The 21,258-nt window shown below is 35.4% G+C and overlaps 1 protein-coding gene across 1 annotated transcript in view; it reads right to left on the reverse strand.

Moving 5' to 3' along the window:
* Window positions 1-21,258, reverse strand: part of RyR (Ryanodine receptor) — an 841,404-nt gene that overhangs the window by 717,824 nt on the left and 102,322 nt on the right. The window contains exons 13-17 of the mRNA XM_090376454.1: window positions 19,135-19,214; window positions 18,880-18,964; window positions 14,299-14,419; window positions 8,008-8,107; window positions 2,077-2,154 (exon numbers count right to left, since the gene is read on the reverse strand). Coding sequence (XP_090232580.1) covers window positions 2,077-2,154; window positions 8,008-8,107; window positions 14,299-14,419; window positions 18,880-18,964; window positions 19,135-19,214 — 464 coding nt within the window. The remainder of the gene's footprint in view (window positions 1-2,076; window positions 2,155-8,007; window positions 8,108-14,298; window positions 14,420-18,879; window positions 18,965-19,134; window positions 19,215-21,258) is intronic.

A 21,258-nucleotide genomic window follows, 5' to 3' on the forward strand; every position in this document is an offset into this window, starting at 1 on the left:
AGCACATTGCATTTAACTTTCCATTTTGAGAAAACCTTGCCCTGCTCAATCAGTTTCAACTTCTTGAATATCCGCTACCAATTCTTTAAATGCTAATCTCCAGGTAATTCTGCAGTGGGGCAAAGATAACTTAGTTGATTTCAATCCTTCTGAAACTCAGTCTTGTCTTATATCTTGCAAAAAGCATTCTTCTGCTCCTATCTATGCTTATCTTTGGTGACACTCCAAATTCTAGGCAAGATGATATATCTCTTTTGGATATTACCCTGACTTCTAATCTCTCTTGGCACAAACACATTACAATTTTGCTTCCTCTGCATCTAAAAAACTTGGTTTTCTTTTTCACTTTCGGTGTTACTCTTCTTACAAACAGCTATTCACTCTGTACAAATAGCAAATCTGCCCTACCATGAACTATTATTATTATTATTATTATTATTATTATTATTATTACTAGCCATATGGTGCAAGGAAGCCTGAGGCTTATGCTGCACCAGCAAAAAAAAAATTTTCTGACTTACCCTGAGAGAGAAAGAGAGAGAGAGAGAGAGAGAGAGAGAGAGAGAGAGAGAGAACAAGAGTCAGAAGTAAAAAGGAATCAAGGAAGAGAAGAATGATGATATCCAGCTCAGGACCCTGGGTGTGCCAAGCCCATACTCACCAGATGTGTGCCCCTGGGGTTATTTGTTCCCACATCTGGGGTGGGGGGTTGCGCCTCCATAGCCAGGTGGGCAGGAGCAGCAGTGCGTAGCACACGCTTCTTGATTAGACCGGGGTTCGAGCCTGTGATCACCAAATATGGAGGATATGGAAAGGTCAGCGAATGACCACCGCATATCCCCGGAGCAATATGGCCTTCGTTGCTAATACTCCTAAAAACCAAATAACAAACAACAAACATCTGGGGAGGTGCCCCCAAAACCTCTCTCAGGCTTCTAGATTCCATTCAGAAGAGGGCAGTTAGGTTAATTAATGATTCATCTCTAAAAGTGTCTCTACTCGCTGTCTCATAGATGTACTGTTTCTGTTGCGTGCTTTTCTACAGATACTTCTATGGGAACTGTTGTTCTGAATTGTCTTCTATAATTCCCGCTCTATCTTTCAAAACAGTCTGAACATGTGCCACCACCAGCCAACATCCATTTACTGTCCAACTTCAAACTCACGGAACCAACGTTTCATCTTCCTCGTTTATTCATTCAACTGCCATTTTCTGGAACAACCTTCCTTCATATGTATTTCCTGAAAATTACAGTCTAAAGAAGTTCAGGTCTAATGTCAACAAATATCTTCTTTCGTCTTTTCAACCTCCAACCCAAGTACCGTAGGTTCTAATACCTCTTGTGTTTGGTGTTTTCATAAAAATATAAAAACAATGGGTAAGCTGGTATTCTCTTAAAATAGCCACTGCTCTGCAGGATAAAACATAAGTAATTTCAAATTTTGCAAGCTGTGAAGGCCTAAAAAATCACTGTGATCCTCCATCTACCATACTCAACAGATTTAGTTCCCTGTTCTTTATTTTTTTATTTTATTTTATTTTTTTTTTTTGAAGCCCACTTTTCTGGCTGCTTTTTTTCTTTTGCTTTCTCTCACAAAACAGTTCTACAACTGTATCCAGAATGCAACACACGAACTATCAGTAATTCCAAATGGAACCTATCAGGAATGCTTTCAAAAATTGCAGATGCAGTGAAATATACACTGTATGCAGTATCAAGAAGACTGCTTTAAAGGAAATCCATCAGAACAGGTGGTAAACTTTTCATTCTCTGAACTTTTTGATCACACTTCATATGGTGCTGAAGACAGCAACCATGATGATTACCTGTTATACATTTTTAATGAATCACATGTAATCATTACAGTTACTATCTTCCACAACATACATTATTTATAAATTAATTTACAGCTTTATATTTAGTGTCATAAACAATTAATTACATTGGTCAGCCATGTAATATGTGGCTGATCAATGTAAAAAGTGATGTGGTGTTAAAATAACACACCACAAACTAAACACTTATTTGCATTAACTATATACTTTATCCATGCAAATTTCAAATGAAAACTAACCTTCATCAACAAGAATATCTGAAAATGCTGTTTCTCCACCCATAGCATCAAGTAGCAACTCTCCATTTAGAGTGTAGCCTATTCAAAATAAAAGTGAAACATCAAAATGTAGAGAAAATAAATATATTTTAAATGGTATTCGTATTGCTAAGTTCCAGATATCTACTTATAGGGTTGTGGGAAATTATAACTATAAGAATGTACCCAGCACAACAATGACAACAATAAACTTCCTAGGTGTTGCACTAAAAGGATAATGAGCTAATACTAACAAAAAATAACAAACACTGCTTGTAAGTATTTACCATTAGTAGATGCATATGACACAAGCTTATACATCAGCCAAAAAAAAAAAAAAAAAAAAAAAAAAACACCACCTTCACATTTCAACCACCCATTCGCACCAAATGTTTCTCCACTTCTTTCTTGAATTTATTTAAGCTATCAACTTCCACGACAGATAGATCTTTTTGTTCCGGCAATCAACTACCCGCTGGCTAATCACAAATTTCTACACATCTATTTGACAACTATTGTTCCTCAATTTCAGTTTATGCTCCCTCAGGTTTGTAATTTGAGCAAGAGGAAGAACCCCCATCAGCATTGAGCTTGCTCAATGCTGATGGGGTTCTCTGTGTATCCCCCCAAGCTAGCAGTTTTCCAACCCACCTAATACTGCCTCAATAGCATCAGAAAATATTCTTGCACCTTTCTATTTAAGTGTATCCCATCCCTGTAGAAGCAGTCTCTCCTGTCAACAAGCACAGACCAGGCTGAAAAAAATTCTACCCCTTGAGCCTTGCACAATCTCTCCAGGGCCGAATTGATTGACAAGGCTCTCATCATATACTCCCTCCTATCATGTCTGGGCAGAATTGCAGACACTTTCACATTCAACCCTAACTCACGACTTTTTTTCAACATTGATCTGTACTTGTTGAGTAAATCTGCAGATCTCTTACTCTTAATGTCATTGGTTCCAACATGTACAACAACAACAACATCACCTTTTATGCCCTTAAAAACTGATATCTGTTCTACAACGTCATCAACTTTTGCACCTGGCAGACATACTCTGGTCCTGTTCCATCTACCTTTCTTGCATAGTATATTCGCATCTCCCTGACAATGGAGTCACCAACAATAACTAGTTCCTTTGGGACCAGCGCATTCTGCCTCTGTTTTGCCTAATGCACAGGAGTGAGCTCTGCCATTGAGCTGGGCAGCTGAGAGCTTGATGGGCCCCTCGTATTAATTTCTTCGAGGGCATTTATCCTACACTTCAAGCTCTCATAGACGCCCATTAAAATGCTGAGTTGGCACCTAATTTCTTGATACACTAGACACCTAGCAAACACAAAGGCATCCTCCTTGGCTAGATCATGTCCAGTTTTAGAAAGGTGGGCAAACATTTCACATTTCACACATTTTTTGAGACTGTGATGCGTTGGAGAAGCGCCTTCCTTCGTTTCTCCCCCCTGAGTCACAGCACTCTCACTAGTCTGTGATCTTTGCTTCGCAGCTCTAGTCTGGGTCATGATTTCTGTTTAATTACAATTTAATTAACAACAAATTTTAATAAGATTAATATTAATTTTGATTAATTAACAATACTATAATAAGTTAACAGATTTCTAATACAGTGCTTCATATTATGCTATCTAGTTTTACTTTATATCTTACTCTATCAGTTCAAGATATATAAACGCTAAGCTATTTCTTATCGATTACAATATGGCGGCTAGTTCAACAATATTGGCGCCAACACTGGGAGTTGTAACTTCCAAAAATTGCTGGTTAAATTCAAAATAAGAAGCTAACAAACACTACTAAACCTATTTAATATCTGTGTAAAACACAATGTACTATGTTAATTAACAAAGAATACGGTAAAAATTTAAAAATACTTATCCCTTTACAGCAGCCAAAAATCCACCGTCTTTTCTCTTCCGCCCTAGTGCCCTCAATATTAATTTCTTCAAGGGCATTTACCCTACACCTCAAGCTCTCACAGATGCCCATCAGAACACTGAGTTGGCATCTAATTTCTTGACACTCTAGACACCAAGCACACACAAAGACATCCTCCTTGGCTAGATCATGTACTGTTTTAGAAAAGTCGGCAAACATTTCATACTTCACACATTTTTTGAGACTGTGATGCGTTGGAGAATTGCCCTCTTCATTTCTCCCCCGAGTCACAGCACTCTTGCTAGTCTGTGACCTTTGGTTTGCAGCTCTAGTCAAGGTCATGATTTCCGTTTAACACAATTTAATTAACAATGAAATTTAATAAGAATAATAATATTTTTGATTAACTGATAATACTATAATAAGCTAACAGATTCCCAATACAGTGCTTTGTATTACACTATCTAGTTTTACTTTATAGCTTACACTATCAGTTCGAAATATATATATGTTACGCCAGTGGTGAGCTGTGAATATTTTAACAATGGGCTCCCAGTTTATCCGACTTTCTACCGAGTAAATTTGATCGGTCACAGAAGTGACGTCATCCGCAGCTTGCACTAGAGGCACTTCCCACGCTCGCACTACTAGTACTGTGATTATAACGCGTGACGCATTTATCGTGACCGGTATGATATCTCAAGTCAGAGGAAATTTAGGGGGGTGACAGTTGCGGCTTATTACCCCTTTAACAATGCATATAAGTGAATGTGTAAAATGTTCTATCTAAAAAAAAAAAAAAAAAAAACTTAAAAACCTGGTCGTCATGCCTCGCTTTACAATGATAACTGGATACGACGGTGTCTGGAGTTCTAACTTTTTAGAATTTTTGAATAGTATGATGTCAGAATCATGCTTCCTGAAGTTACTACTGCATTAAGTATGATTTCAACAATACAAATTTGTCAACAATTTGTCAATACAATATTTGTCAACAATTTATTTTTTCGTCTCGCATTTTCGTTACATTCCATTGTTAGGTGCCCCTAACAGTTGCGTAAGTCGCTTCAACTACAAGATTGGTACATCAATCGGTGCTATTTTACAGAGATATTTATCATAAATCCATTGTATCTTGTCTTCCAGAAATTATGAAATTCTGTGAATGATCAATAAAATATTTACAATAAAAAAGCTCTTTTATTTCGTAATCGATATATACAAATCAAAATGCCTAAAAGAAATGCGAAGGACATCTACCGCGCGTGCTCGGCATATGCGCAACTTTTTTATTTGACTTTTTTTAACAACTAGGTAAATATAATGGATATATTTTTTTCATGATAAAATTTTAATATTGCAAATAAAAAATAACACGAAATATTTCCCATATCACAAATAACATAAAAACTAGCACAAAGCATTCCACAATATAAAAACAAATATTACATAAAAAACAAACTTTCTAGAAAAAATCACAAAAAAATCACAGATTACATGAAAAAAAATTATTTCACAAATATTCAAGAAAATTTTATTCTAAAAATTGCCAATTTACTTATTCATTAATATTTGTTGTCGATTTTCTGCTTTGCTCAATAGTTGAGTGATGATTACAGAGGAATGATTTGACGTAACGATCCGGATCAAATTGAAGCAAAGGTTTTCCATTTAGATGTATGATAATCATAATCTGCAATGTGTTTAATTGTCAATATTATTCATTCACTCAACAGTATTCATTATGCTGAAAGCTCGCTCAGCTTCAGCACTGCTAATGGCAATGGTTTCAAAGATATTTCTGGCTTTCTTAATTGAAAAGGGAATTTCACTCGATTTTAAAGATAAACTGTCTTCGACAAAATCTCTAAAATCATTAATTTTTATTTCATATTTTATTAGAAAACTTAAATTTCTTATTTGGTTTTCACTGTCTTGCCACTGAGATGAATGTTTTTTTAAATTTACGATTTCGAGTAGCATATGTTTAAATTTTTTTCAATGGTATCGTTATTTTCTTTATTTAATTTAAAATCATCCTGTTCCATTAATAAGTTATCCTTTAAGGATAAAACAATGCATTTAATAACTTGTCACGATGTAATTTTTTTAATTTCAATTTTGATTCCTTCAAATTGTTTCCACCTCAACATGCTCTCAATTTTAGCTTCATAATTTCCTTCAGAATTTTTCAAATTAATCAATAGCATTGATAGTTCGAATAATTAATTTATATGCTTTTACCATTGTGATTTTGTAAAGCTTCTGAAAGGTAAGAGAGCTCTTGCAGGATGTTGACCATTAGTGCTAAATGGTTAAGAAATTCCAAATTTAAATGTCGATTTAATAATCCTGAATATTTAACTTCTGATTCAAAATGTTTGCACAAAGCAGGATGATTCCCCCAACCCCCAATTGCCATCTGCCAGCTAAAAGCTGCCCGTCGTGGCCCGAATCACGACTGATCTTTATAGTTTCCACATCAAGTTCTTTAGCAATCATCCTTAATTCGCACTAGTTTTTTGGAGATTGGTGATAGTTTTTTTTTTTTTTAATTATTGCCTGTATGTCATTATATTTTAGAACATTTTCTACACAGTGAAAGGCTCGACAAAGTTTCAAAATCTGCCAACATTTCATCTTCGTAAAGTTTATATAATATCTCAGTTGCCTCAAATCCTCCCCCCACCTCCTTTACATTACTCTCCCACTAGTTCTTTGAATACTGTGCAAAATATCTAAATCACACGGATATTCAGCTACTGTGACCATGTAAACATAGACAGGAGACATTTACTGGAAGGCAAGGATCACTCACTTCTCCCAAAAACATATGACTTCTTGTAGGAGTAAAGGGGAACCACAACACAGGTTGACCAGAGGCTATAATCTGTGTCGAGAATCTTCTTAATCCTCTGATTGGCTATGGAAAGCATATTGACTAGCGCGACTTCTCGGTATGTGACTGCATAGTTTTATGGACACCACTAACATTGTGAAACGGTAATCCCTTTCATCCTTAATTCGCACTTTCTAATTACCTAAATTGCTTCAAGGCCAGAGGTGAGAATAATGCATACACAGTTGTCTCTTCTAATCCGTTCGTTACATGAAAATTTTCTTCATTCAACAGAAACTATTTTAAATGTAATTACCAAGGGGAATCAAAAAAATGCGCTATAAAGAAGTTCGTTAAACAGAGGTCCAACTGTAATTAAATCAAAAATGAAGCAATTTTAAAATTCATAACCGATCGATTGCGCCATTAAAATGCTGGGAATGGGGCCCCGCTCGCCCCACCATAGTTTCGGTTCTGGATACTCAATAATTCCATTCAGGATTTCACTTGTAAAATAAATCTCAACAATGGGCTCGCAAATTTTCAAAAAAAATAACAATGGGCTCTTGCAAGCCCATGCGAGCCCACTATAGCTCACCACTGCGTTACGCTATTTCTTATCGACTACAATATGACGGCTAGTTCAACAATATTGAAGCCAACACCAGGAGTCATAACTTCAAAAAATCGCTGGTTAAATTCAAAATAAGAAGCCAATGAATTCTACTAAACCTATTTAATATCTCTGTAAAATACAATGTATTATATTAGTTAATGAAGAATATGATAAAAATTAAAAATACTTATCCCTTTACAGCAGCCAAAAATCCACCGACTGTTCCACAACCAGAGTCATTTTACAGACCATTGGACATGACCTCTACCACAGCTAATAAGGTTTTTTTTAATTACATATTTTCTCTGTTTATCTTTGATTTATTCAAGAAAATAAACAAATATTTTTCTGTTATTTACAGTGATAATTTTTATTATATACTAGTACATAGATAACTATTATTTTCACTGATATGCAACCATATCAGTGAAAGCGAATGAAATGGTTGCATAAGCAATATCTAACAACGTCACATATTGCTTCTAAATATATATTTATATATATATATATAGTATGAAATATAATCGTCAATAAAATATAATAAAAAAATCAAAATTTTGTTTACTTATTGTTCTGTCATGAAGATCAAGAAGACAACCAACTATGTCACCAATTTGCCACTGTTTTCCATAAGTTTCTGATCCTCCAGCATGATGTTTTCGAGTCTAAAATTGCAAAATTTCCTTTTTAGAATGATCTGAATAAATTATTGAATAAACTATCACCAATTGAGGCAAAGTCAGTTATTTAGAAATCAGTAACAGGTGAAAATGCTACTATTATGCTTGACCTATTAATTAAAAATATACATAGAATATCTGGAGTGAGTAGTTATGAATGAAGAATATTTATTATTACACTTTAATTCTCTAGTCTGGGAAACTTGGGATATAATCTACATCTCATTTATGAGATGATATTCTACATCTCATATTTTCTCTGTTTATCTTTGATTTATTCAAGAAAATAAACAAAAATTTTGCTGTTATTTAAAGTGATAATTTTTATTATATACTCGTACATAGATAACTATCACTTTCACTCATAAGTATATTATTAAACATATCTATGATGTCAATCATAATATTGCATCATATATTGGCATCTTAACCTCGGTTTTTCAGTTTCTTGCAATTAAACTAAGTAATTCACAGATGAAAACTATAAATGAGATATTTTTTAATTTCAATGATTCAAAGCATTTTTGAAACATGAATGAGTCATCATATTAATAATCCATCATTGTTATTTGTTATTTGGTTTTTTTTTAGGAGCATTAGCAAATAAGGCCATATTGTTCCGGGAATACAGCAGGCCCCCTTTATCACGCGGTTCGCTTTATGCTGATTCGCTATAACGCTGTTCTTATATTATAACCCATATCTGACTATAACGCCTTTTACAGATTGCATTTTTGGCATATTTAACGAAATCGTTTCATTTGATGGAGTCGATATCTTGAAAATGAATATCAAAACAGCATTAAAACGTTTCCCACGCTCAGTGAAATTTTCTCGCGCACTAATTTAGTTGCAGTAGAGTCACTCGTTACATAGTTCCGAGACAACATTTTAAAAAATGATCAAGTATATTGCTTGTAATATTTGCGTTATATGCATTTATCCGAAGTCTAGTCATCACTCAGTACTTAGACATCGTGCTTAACAGACAGTTTACTCGAACATTGTATCATAATTAATGCAACCAATGCAGTTACATTTTCGAAGAGTTAATAATGGCCGATAAGAATGAAAAAGCAACAACGTCTGGGCGCAGTACGAAAACTATAAATGTAAGAAAAACACTGAATTTGAAAATCAAATTAGATGGTTTGAAGCAAATCGATTCCGGTCAAAGACAAGCGGATGTGTGCCATAATTTAGGACTTGAAAGTTTAACTGTAAGAACAATTATAAAAAAATAAAGAATTAATTTTAGCAGCGGGAAAGATAGCTGTTCCATTGCAAGCAACTAGGGATAGGCCGGCTATTAGGATTTTATTGAAGATAATATCCAATGTAGAATTCAGTTAAGTTAAATATTATAAAAAAAAAAAGAGAGAGAGAGAGAGAGAGAGAGAGAGAGAGAGAGAGAGAGAGAGAGAGAGAGAGAGAGAGAGAGAGAAAGATCAGCCAATATGATGATCTGAAGAAAACTCACCTAAAATAAAAAAAAATGTGGAACCATTTAAAACTAGTAAGGGCTGGTTGAATAGATTTAAAATCCAGGGAGAAGCCGCAAGTGCAGATTAAGGAGCTGAAACTTTCAAAAAAGAACTTGTTAAAGTTAATGAAGAGGGGTATTATGTGTTATGCTTCTCAACAAGTTTTTAACATACATGAAGCAGGACTTTTGTGGAAACGAATGCCTAAAAGAAGTTTCATATTGAAAGAAGAAAAAACATGCCAGGTTTCAAAGCGGCGAAGGATCGGTTGACTTTATTGTTGGGTGGTAACTCTGCGGGGGATTTAAAATTAATACCCCTTTTAGTTTATTTGGAAGAGGGCCAAAGTTCAACCCAAAATCGACACATTTTTCATGATTAAATTCATCAATTCAATTAAAATCAAATAAATTCATTATTTTAATTGGAATTTTAAGTTTACTTTTGATACGTAAGTAGTTACCACATAATTATAGACGTATGTAATGCAGAATATTTTATATGTACAAATATTTGAATATTAAATATTTTGACCGACATTTGTGCATCTTTTCACTACCGTTTATTATTGATTAGGAAATATCCTATGGCACCGACCGCAACTCACAAATACATATGTTACCTTATGGGAATGCGGCGCTCGCTTAGCGCGGATTCACTTAGCACTCTGTTTTTCCGGAACAAATCATCAGCGTTAAGTGGGGGTCACCTGTATGTGGTGGTCATTCCCTGACCTTTCCGCATCCTCCGTATTTGGTGGTGACAGGATCGAACCCCGGTCTAATCAAGAAGCATGTGTTACGCACTGCTGCTCCTTCCCACCTGGCTACGGAGGCGCCAATAATCCATCATAATTCATCATATTAATGCTGAAAAAACTGTAGCATAGCCAGAGCAAAATATCTATTTTATTTTTCTCTCTCTCTCTCTCTCTCTCTCTCTCTCTCTCTCTCTCTCTCTCTCTCTCTCTCTCTCTCATGATCTGAACATCTGCTAGAGTAAAAAAACATAAGATGGCACCATGTTCTAGGAGATTTTATTATTGTAATTATGTAAATATCATTTTCATTTTTAAGTTAAAATAAGTTATACTACTAAAGCTAATTTGGAAATTTTTTTTTAGCAATTAAGCCTTTCATAAGTACACACACACACATATATATATATATATATATATATAGACATTTTTCATGCAAGAATTCTGTGGAGTACATAGTCACATTCAATGAGTACATATACACGAGGTGTGGCAATAAATTTCCCAGACCAGTACTGTTGAGGTCACAAATGAGTCTGACAATAAACAGAAGTGGTATGTTGTAGTTCAAATTTCCTTCAACAGATGGTTGTACGGTAATTGTCCAGCAGGTAGACAGGATGCAAATAACAACCAGTTTCATTAATAGCATGAATGTTCCGTGTTAAGATTTTACAAGAGAAATGAACAAATATCAAATTTTGCCATAAACTAGGAAAATCTGCAACAGTAAAAAAAAAGGATTGTTTCTGAATGTGTGTAAAACTAAAATTATGGTGATTGGTTATAATCTTGATTCCAGTAAGGTGAAGGTTAATGGGCAAGATATCGAAGAAGTTGATGAATTTGATTACTTAGGGTGAAGAATAAATAAATATAGTGACTGCTCAAATGATGTAAAGAGACGACAGGCAATTGCTAAAACGTTGGTCGCTGATCTGATAAAATTATGGAGAGATCATGATCTGACCCTCAAGACGAAACTGAGAATCATTGATTCAATAATTTTTCCAGTTGCCACTTATGGATGTGAAGTATGGAATCTGAAAAGAGTTGACAGGAAGAAACAGAAACATATGAAGTGTTAAAAACTGTTTACATTGATGAAACATTAAATTGTACCAGTACGTTTGAATGGTACAAGCAGTTCGACGTGAGGATGTTCACAATGATCAAGAAGTGGGTATCTGTGAACCTCTCGAAATGAGAACAGAGTTACAAAAGTTCAGGAAATTGTGGGAAGAGATCATCATTTGACCCTCAGGATGATGGCTGATTAGTTGAGTTGAATGTGACTAAGGAGACAATTCATTAAATTCTGCATGAACATTTTAGGGAAAAGGAAGGTCTAAGCAAAATTTGTGCTGCACAACCTCTCGGATGAACAGAAGCAATGAAATGTGTCATCAGGCAACAACTTCATACAGACTAGTCAAGACAATCCTTATTTCCTCAACTGTATTTTCACTGGAAATGAGTGTTAGGAGTTTCAATACGATCCAGAGACAAAGCATCAGAGTATACAACAGACTTCAAAATCATCACTATGGGCCAAGAGGTTTAATTTACAGAATTCTAGGATCAGAACAATGCTGATCATGTTTTTTGACAAACAGGATGTGAATCACATTCTGTTTGAAAACAAGAAAATTCACATTTCTTGTAAATCCCACCATTTTTCAACAAAAAAGGGTGTTATTCACAATAAATTTGTAGCTGAAGGAGAGAGAAAGAGAGAGAGAGAGAGAGAGAGAGAGAGAGAGAGTCAATGCTGCATTCTACGTACAGTTGCTTCGAAGAAGCGCATTTCTCAGATGAGGCTGCAATTTCGAGGAAGGCAGCTGATTCTTGCTGCACAACAATTCCCCACCCATTCCACACTTGTTGTGAAGACATTTCAGATCAATCATCCATTCCACTCCACTCCCCTGATATAGCGGCAGCAGTGGACTTCTTCCTCTTTCTGAAGTTGAAAACTAAACTTACAGGAAAGAGATTTCAGAATGTTGAAGACATAAAGAACAACTTAACTGCAATATTGAACATCATCTCTTTGGAAACTTTCCTGACTTTTTTTTTTTTTTTTCAGAATCTTTTAGAACATTTTAATAAGTGGATATAATCAGTAATCACCTCTTGATTATATGCACTTATAATCACCTCCTGATAATAAGTGCATATAATCAGGAGGTGATTACTTTGAATAAAAATGAAACCATTTTTGAGTTCATTCACTTTGTCTTCTTTTTATTGCACCGGTCCAAGAACTTTATTTGCATATATACATTTATATACAACTCTGTGGAGCAAGTGATTGTGGATTTATTAAAGGATTGTTTTCTACAGCAACATGTTCAAGGGGCAACTAGAGGGGATAATACTCTTAATCTGATTATCAGCAGTGGTGACTCATGCATTAGGAATTTGCAGATAAAGGAACCACTAGCTGATAGTGATCACAGTCTACTGAAGTGGGATTTACTTAAAGATGTAACTGCCATCAAGGATAAAGGGAAGGGTTTTTGTAAAGGTGACTACAGTGGTCTCCGGAAGTCTTTGAATTCCATACAGTGGGTACAGTGGGATCAACTCATGATGTTAAATATTGTCCATAAATCTACAAATAGGTGTTGCAATATTTCTTATATTAGTTAGAATTTTTGGAATATTACTTATCCTAAGTAATTGTAGACACAGTTTATAATAGATGGCAGCAATAAAATAGCTTTGAAAATTGGAAGTAAAAGTCATAGCTGTTAGAATCAGTTATCCAATCTACCATTGCAAAAGCCAAAACTGAATATATTCTCTGGAATTCTGACCTATAAGTAGATGAAACTGAACTACATGATACTTAAATAGATGTATAGGATATAAATGTATGTAAAAAAAATAAAAAGCTTTTTTATTTTATTTTTTCACACTTTTTTGTTACTAATTGTATATTTTTTAAATTCTGATTTGATTTTTGACAATAATTTCACTCAAAATAAGAACATATTAATACTTAGTTTTATCTGCAATGTGTTCATTTCTACAAAACTTCAAAATTCCACAAAGAAGGTTACTACATAAAGCACACTGATATCTAAACTCAATGCCTGTAGCCCACCTGCATTCAAGTAATTAGCATTAGCATTTAGCATTATTAGAGGCATATGATGCAAGAAAGCAAGCTTATGCAGCATCAGCCAAAAAAAAAAAAAAAAAAAACGCTCCCATTTCACTGCTCCATTCGTTTCAAGTACCTGTCCAGCTCATCCTTAAATTTATTTAGGCTATCAACTTCCACAACAAGGGATGGAAGTCTGTTCCACCAACCAACTACCCGCTGGCTAAAGGCAAACTTCCGCACATCTATTCTACATCTGTCTTTCCTCAATTTGAATTTATGCCCTCTCAAATGATTATTCTGAGCAAGAGGAAGAATTCCATCAGCATTGAGCATGCTCAAACCATTCAAGGCTTTATACACCTCAATCAGATAACCTCGCAGGTGCTTAGTCTCCACACACTGTAATTTGCAAAATTTAAGCCTTTCTTCGTAAGAGCAACCCTTTGTTCCATTCACTAATCTTGTTGCCCTTCTCTGTACTCGTTCCAATAGCTCTACATCTTTCTTAAAATGACGCCTCCAGACCTGTATACATACTCAAGGTATTGTACAGTAATTCACCACTGCAGGCCCACACACATTCCAGGAACTCATTCTGCATGAGCCCACACACATATTCTGGAAATTCACTCATGAAAGAGTTAAAGGTATTCATTTTAGGTTTATAAAAAAAAAAGAAAACAAAAAGGTTCTACTAAGTTTTATAATAAAAAGCACTTCCAAAATTTTATGAAATAAAAATTCCAGAGTAGTTCTTGGAAAAAAAATTAATTCTAAATCTATAAAGATACAACCATTGAAATCAGTAAAAATAACTTACCCTAAAGCCATCATATCCCCAAGAAAACTCATCACCCCCAAGTTCACAAGATGAAGCAAATGCTAAGGTTGCCCAACCAACTTTCATTGGTCCTAGTGTCATTACTTCAAATTCAAAGTACCTATCAAATTTCCACACAGTATTAAAATTAACCAACATTAAAAACATACTTATGTAAAACATGTGTCATTATCCTTTTATACAAGTTTAACAATCACAGTAGGATTGAAATACATACAACAATTGCATACACAAGTTCCAATAAAACATTCCAATAAAAATGTTCTTGAATTGATAGTATAATATCACAGTACATTGATCTATATCAGGCACTGGCAACCTTTTTTGAGTGAACAGCCATTTTTGATTTAATTTAAAAAAAAAAAGGAATCCAAAGAGCCGTACCTAAGTTCAAGCTGGGATGAGGGGGAGGAGGGGTTGTTTTTTAAGAAATGGAATAGAGTGGGAAGGTGCTTTATTTAAAAAAATATATTTTTTTAAATATTATTTATTAATACTGAAAAAACATAACAAACATCCAATTAGGTACGAATTAATGTGACTTTTGCTGCTGAACTTCTTGAGCGAGTCTCTCAACATCAGGCGAGTATGCCGTAATTTTCATCTTTAAACATGCTGAGAGACTCGCATTGTTCAGATGGTTTCTTGATTTATTTTTAATATAGTTCATGTTCAAAAATATTTGCTTGCAGAAATGCATAGCTTGTCGTACATGTTAGCTAAAAGTTAAAGAGCCACAGTTACATATTCAGAGTCACAGGTTGCCAACACCTGATTTATATGGTTACTGCATACCAAAAGTTATGAACCATTAGGGAAAATAATAAAGTTTCCATTGTAATTTTTCTTGTAGTAGGTTTAATTTCAAATGGATGGAAGGAAAACTAACACTAGAGGACAGTATTGCCAAAATAATTATGTTTGGAGAGGTTCAGGCATTTCATAAATCTCCCATAGAGAAATTTAACCATTTCACAAGATTTGTAAGTGTCCACAACCATCCTCATTGCAATAAAGCAATGAGGATGGTTGTGGACACTTAGCTAATAATGAAAAAAAAATTGAAATAGCTATAGTTGGACAAATTGCAATAAATTCTACTAAATCTATAGAGAAGTTGTCAACAACAGCAGGAACCAGTTACAGCTGTCCATTGCATTTTAACAAGTAACAAATCTGGATAATCCTCGCCTCGTTTGAGAGCCTCATGGTAATAATAAGAACCATAAGTCACAATTCAGTGAATGGTTTCTACAAAACCATTCAATATTGTTTAGTGATGAGATTGTTTATCTTAAGTATCACATAAACAGACTTGATCATGGGCCAATATGGGGTGATATGACATACATTCAACATGATCAATTTAGAACAGGCAGCTAACAGAACCCTAGTCTTTTATTTATTTATTATTTTTTTTTGACAATACTATGACATGAAAAATGTATCTGATTATGTTGTACAAATTGATGAATTTGAAGTACTGATCAAGACATCAAACTGATCAAGTCCACCAAGAGCAGTGTCCATTGATTACCACTCCATGTCTTCTAGCCTAATGACTCTGATGAATACATTGGGCAGAGAAATAGTGGGCCAATTAATCAGAATGTATTGTAATGGGGGATTTCAATTTTCCAGATATTGACAGCAACTTGTGGTTTGGTCACTCGCACACTAGTAAGACTTTTGTCTTACTAGTGTGCGAGTAAGACTTTTAAGTAAGACTAGTAAGACTTTAAGTAAGACTAGTAAGACTTTTGGAGGATTACTTTCTACAGCAGCATGTTCAAGGGGCAACCAGAGGGAGTAATACTCTTGATCTGATTATCAGCAGTGATTATTCATGCATTAAAAATTTGCAGATAAGGGAACCACTAGGTGACAGTGAATACAGTGTTGATGTGGGATTTATTTAAAGGTGTAACTACCATCAAGGATATAGGGAACGGTTTTTGTAAAGGTGACTACAGTGGTCTCAGACAGTTTTTAAATTCTATAAAGTGGGATCAACTGATGATATTAAAAACAGCAAATTCTAAATGGGAAACCTTCAAGGAATTAATCTTAGAAACTACTAGGCTTTTCATACCAACTAAGAAATACTGTTCAAGGTTTAGGCCTAAATGGATTTCAGATGAACTAATGAAGCTCTTGGCAGAAAAGAAAAATGTGTGGGATGCATGTAAATTATCAGGTGACACAGAAGCCTATGGCAGATATAAGCTAGTCCGTAATAAAGTCACAAAGGATGTTAGGCAAGTGAAGGCTGATTACAAGAAATAATTGGTAAAGAATGAAAACAACAACAACAAACCTTCCTTCTAGAGTTTACATAAGTAAACTCTAGAAGGAAGGTGATGAGTCAGATTGGTCCACTTGATGTGGGTGGTTCAACTGTTGATGATCCTGCTTAGATAGCTGACAAACTGAATGAGTATTTGGCATCTACATTCACACATGAGGAATTCTGTAAGGAAGGGGAGGACTGAAGTTTACTAAACTGTAACAGGGAGCTAAATGATTTTGAAATAATGAAGAGCAAAGTGGAGGAGGAATTTGAAGTTAAATATAAAAAAGACACCTGGGGCAGATGGAATCTATCCAGTTATATTGAAGGAGGCAGCGATGGAAGTTAGCAAACCCTTGGCCATAGTTATGAGGGCATCCTTAGATTCAGAGGAAGTCCACATGGACTGGAGATGTGCAAATATATCCCCAACTCACAAAGGATATTCAAAAAGTGACACAAATAATTATAGACCTGTTAGTTTAACTTCTGATCCAGGGAAAATAATGGAGTCATTGGTTAAAGAAGTGATGGAGGATCACCTAGACAAGACAGCAGTAATAGTTCAGACACACCATGAGTTTGTTAAGGGGAAGTCCTGTCTGACCAATTCGATTGGATACAACAATGTGATTACAAAGGAGCTGGATGCAAAAAATAATTTTGATATCATATACTTGGATTTCAGGAAAGCTTTTGATACTGTTGCACATGGAAGACTGCTTTACAAATTGGAGTGCTATGGCATTAAGGACAAGTTGCTGCACTGGATAAAGGGATGGTTGAATTTGAGATGGCACAGAGTGATAATAAATGGACACTGATCTACGTGGACTAATGTTATTAGTGTAGTTCCCCAGGGTTCGGTGTTGGGGCCATTTTTCTTTTGTGTATTTATCAATGATATTGATGAAGGTATGCCAGGCTTAATGTCCAAGTTTGCAGATGATACAAAGGTTGGCAGGGTTGTTAATGACAGTAAAGGCAGTATGCTACTGCAACAGGATCTATAAATATTAGGCAGATGGGCTGAGAAGTGGCAACTGAAGTTTAACATTGACATATGGGTAGCAGTATCCCAAGAGAAACATATCACCTGTGTGGTACTACACACAGGGAGGTGGAGAACGAAAAAGACCTCGGGGTAATTGTGCAGTCAGATATGCAGTGCAGATGGGCTGCCAGAGAAAGTCATGGAGTTTTGTCAATGATATATATAGGAATTTTGCTGGCAGAGACAAGGAGGTGATTATCCTTTTGTATATGGCAATGGACAGGGCACAACTTGAGTACTGCATACAGGTCTGGAGGCCTCATTTTAGGAAGGATGTAGAGATGCTAGAACGAGTACAGAGAAAGGCAACAAGATTGGTGAGAGGAACAGAGGGGTGCTCTTACCAAGAGAGGCTTAAATTCTGCAAGTTGCAGCATCTGGAGGCTAGGCACCTGCTAAGTGATCTGATTGAGGTGTTTAAGGTCTTGAATGGTTTGAGCAGGCTCAATGCTGATGGGATACTTCCGCTTACTGAGATTAAAAATCTGAGGTGGCATAGATTCAAATTGAGGAAAGAAGTTGTAGAATAGATGTGTGGAAGTTTGCCTTTAGCCAGAGGGTAGATTACCGGAACAGTCTTCCATCTGTTGTTGTGGAAGTTGATAGCTTAAATAAATTTAAGGCTGAACTAGACAAACATTTGGAGTGGCCAAATGGGTGAAATGATAAGTTTTTTTTTTTTTTTTTTTGTCTGATGCTATATAAGCTTGCTTTCTTGCATCATATGCCTCAACTAATGTTAATGCTAATGTTAAATTCCTTATGTCTTTCTTTGAAAATAATGCATTTAGCATCCAAAGATTCCTTAACAAAGAATTTTTTTAACAAATGAAATGGAAGATGAGGGACAATTGCCAGTTACTTTCTTTCATTTGGGATATTTGAAATCTATTATGTATCAAGATAATCCAAGAATGATTACAGAACTATAGCAGAAATCAGGAATGCCTGCAGAACTACAAAATCAAGGACCACAGAACTAAAGCAGATGATCTGAGTTTGCATAAATCAGTGAAGATATGTTATTGGGAATACAAGTATAATGTTGCCTGTAGAATAATTGTAATGTTTAGCAACTAATATTTAACAGCCTTTCTCACTTCTTTAGAGTTTAAACCAATATCAAGGGATTTAAAAATGTCATCTACAAACAGCACAAATTATTAGTTAAAGGGAATGGAAAACAAGATTTAATTTTTAATTAATTCAAGCTTACCATTTGCCAGTATTAACTACATAAGTACTCTCTGCCCTGTATGTTCGCTGATCATATTTTACTACATCCTGAGATCCTAAAACTCCTACAAAATATAAATAATTTTTATAGCTGATTAATATATCATAATAATCTTATTTAAAATTACATAATAATTATCTTATACAGGTCGAAAGTTATCCTTAGTTTATTAAATATCAATAAACTGCATTATACATAAAATACACAAGTGCATTTAAAAAATTATAAACAAACCTTCTGTTCCCTCTCCTGCAGGGGGTTCCAAGACATAACCATATGCCAACAGGGTCCGCACTGTTTCGCTGGCTGTATCTCTGTTTTAAATAAATAATTCTTATTAATTTCATAACTACAATAACTTACCACTTTTATAATAATAATTTTATTCTTCTACAATAATTTTAATAAAGTTTAATAAGTGCATTTCTTTAGCTAATGTACAAGGTACATTCAAAAAGTACCCAAATTTTCTTTGATGTAGTAGTAGTAGTAGTAGTGGCATGTGATGCAAGAAAGCAAGGGTATGAGCTTATGCAGCATCAGCCAAAAAAAAAAAAAAAAAAATCACACCATTCCCTCCAAATGCCTGTCCAGTTCCTCCTTAAATTTATTTAACCTACCAACTTCCACAACGACAGATGGAAGTTTGTTCCAGCAATTAACCACCCGCTGGCTAAAGGCAAATTTCCGCACATCTATTCTACATCTGTCTTTTCTTAATTTGAATTTATGCCCCTTTAGGTTCAGAATCTGAACAAGTGGAAGGATCCCATCAGAATTCAGCGTGCTCAACCCATTCAAGGCCATATACACTTCAATCAGATCACCGCGTGGGTGCCTAGTCTCCAGACACTGCACAGAACTTAAGCCTCTCTTGGAAAGAGGGTCCCTTCATTCCCCTCACCAATCCTGTTGCCCTTCTCTGTACACGCTCAAGCAAATCTACACCCTTCCTAAAATGAGGCCTCCAGACCTGTACGCAGTACTCAAGACGTGGCCTGACCATTGCCTTATACAGAGGGACAATCACCTCCTTTTCCCTGCTAGCAAAATTCCTACATATCATTGACAAAACCCCTGGCAGCCTGTCTGCATTGCTCAGAAAACTTCATATCTGCCTGCACAATTACTCCCAGGTCAGTTTCATTTTCTACCACCTTAAGTGTAGTACCACACAGTTGGTACATTTCTCTGGGGTTACTTCTACCCATATGCAGTACTTCGCATTTGTCAAGGTTAAAATTCAGTTGCCACTTCTTAGCCCATCTGCCCAAATTATCTAGATTCTGTTGCAGTAGCACACTGCCATTACTGTCATTAACAACCCTGCCAACCTTTGTATCATCTGCAAACTTCGACACAAAGCTTGATATAACTTCATCAATATCATTGATAAAAATACAAAACAACAGTGGACCCAACACCGAACCCTGTGGGACTGCACTAATAACATCAGTCCACAAAGAGCAGCACCCATTGATTACCACCCTCTGTCTTCTCCCACTCAACCATCCTTTTATCCATTGTAGCAACTTATCCTTAATATCATTCTGCTCCAATTTGTAGAATAGTCTTCCATGTGCAACAGTGTCAAAAGCTTTCCTGAAATCCAAATATATGACATCAAAATTATTTTTTGCATTCAGTTCCTTTGTAACCACATCATAATATCCAATCAAATTTGTCAGACAAGACTTTCTGTTAACAAACCCATGCAGTGTCTGAATTATTGCTGCAGTCTTATCTAGATGATCCTGCAATGCATCTTTAACCAGTGACACCATTATTTTACCAGGAACAGAAGTTAGACTAACTGGTCTGTAATTACTGTGTCACCATTTGATCCCCCTTTGTGAATTGAGGATACATTTCCATATCTCCAGTCCGTGGGGACCTCCCCTGAGTCCAAGGATGCTCTCATAATTATGGCAAGGGTTTGCTTAGTTGCTTTGCCGCCTCCTTTAATATAACTGGATAGATCCCATCCATCCCAGGTGCCTCTCTTATATTTAACTTCAACAATTTCTCCTCCACTTTGCCCTCAGTTATTACAAAATCATTAAGCACCCTGCTACAATTTGATAACCTTCTGCCATTTTCAAACCTTAACTCCTCATGTGTAAATGTAGATGCAAAATACTCATTCAGTTTGTTTGCTATCTGAGCAGGATCATCAACAGTCGAACCATCGATCGATATCAAGTGGACCAATCAGATTCATCCCCTTCCTTTTAGAGTTTATATAAGTAAAGAAATCCTTGCTGTTTTTCTTAGCATCCCTTGCCAAAGATTTCTCATAATATGCCTTCGCCTGCCTAATCTCCTTTGTGACCTGATTACAGACTAGCTTATATCTGC

The sequence above is a fragment of the Mastigoproctus giganteus genome, chromosome 6, assembly GCF_048544385.1.
Source record: "Mastigoproctus giganteus isolate SK-2022 chromosome 6, ASM4854438v1, whole genome shotgun sequence".
Classification (NCBI taxonomy): Eukaryota; Metazoa; Arthropoda; class Arachnida; order Uropygi; family Thelyphonidae; genus Mastigoproctus; species Mastigoproctus giganteus.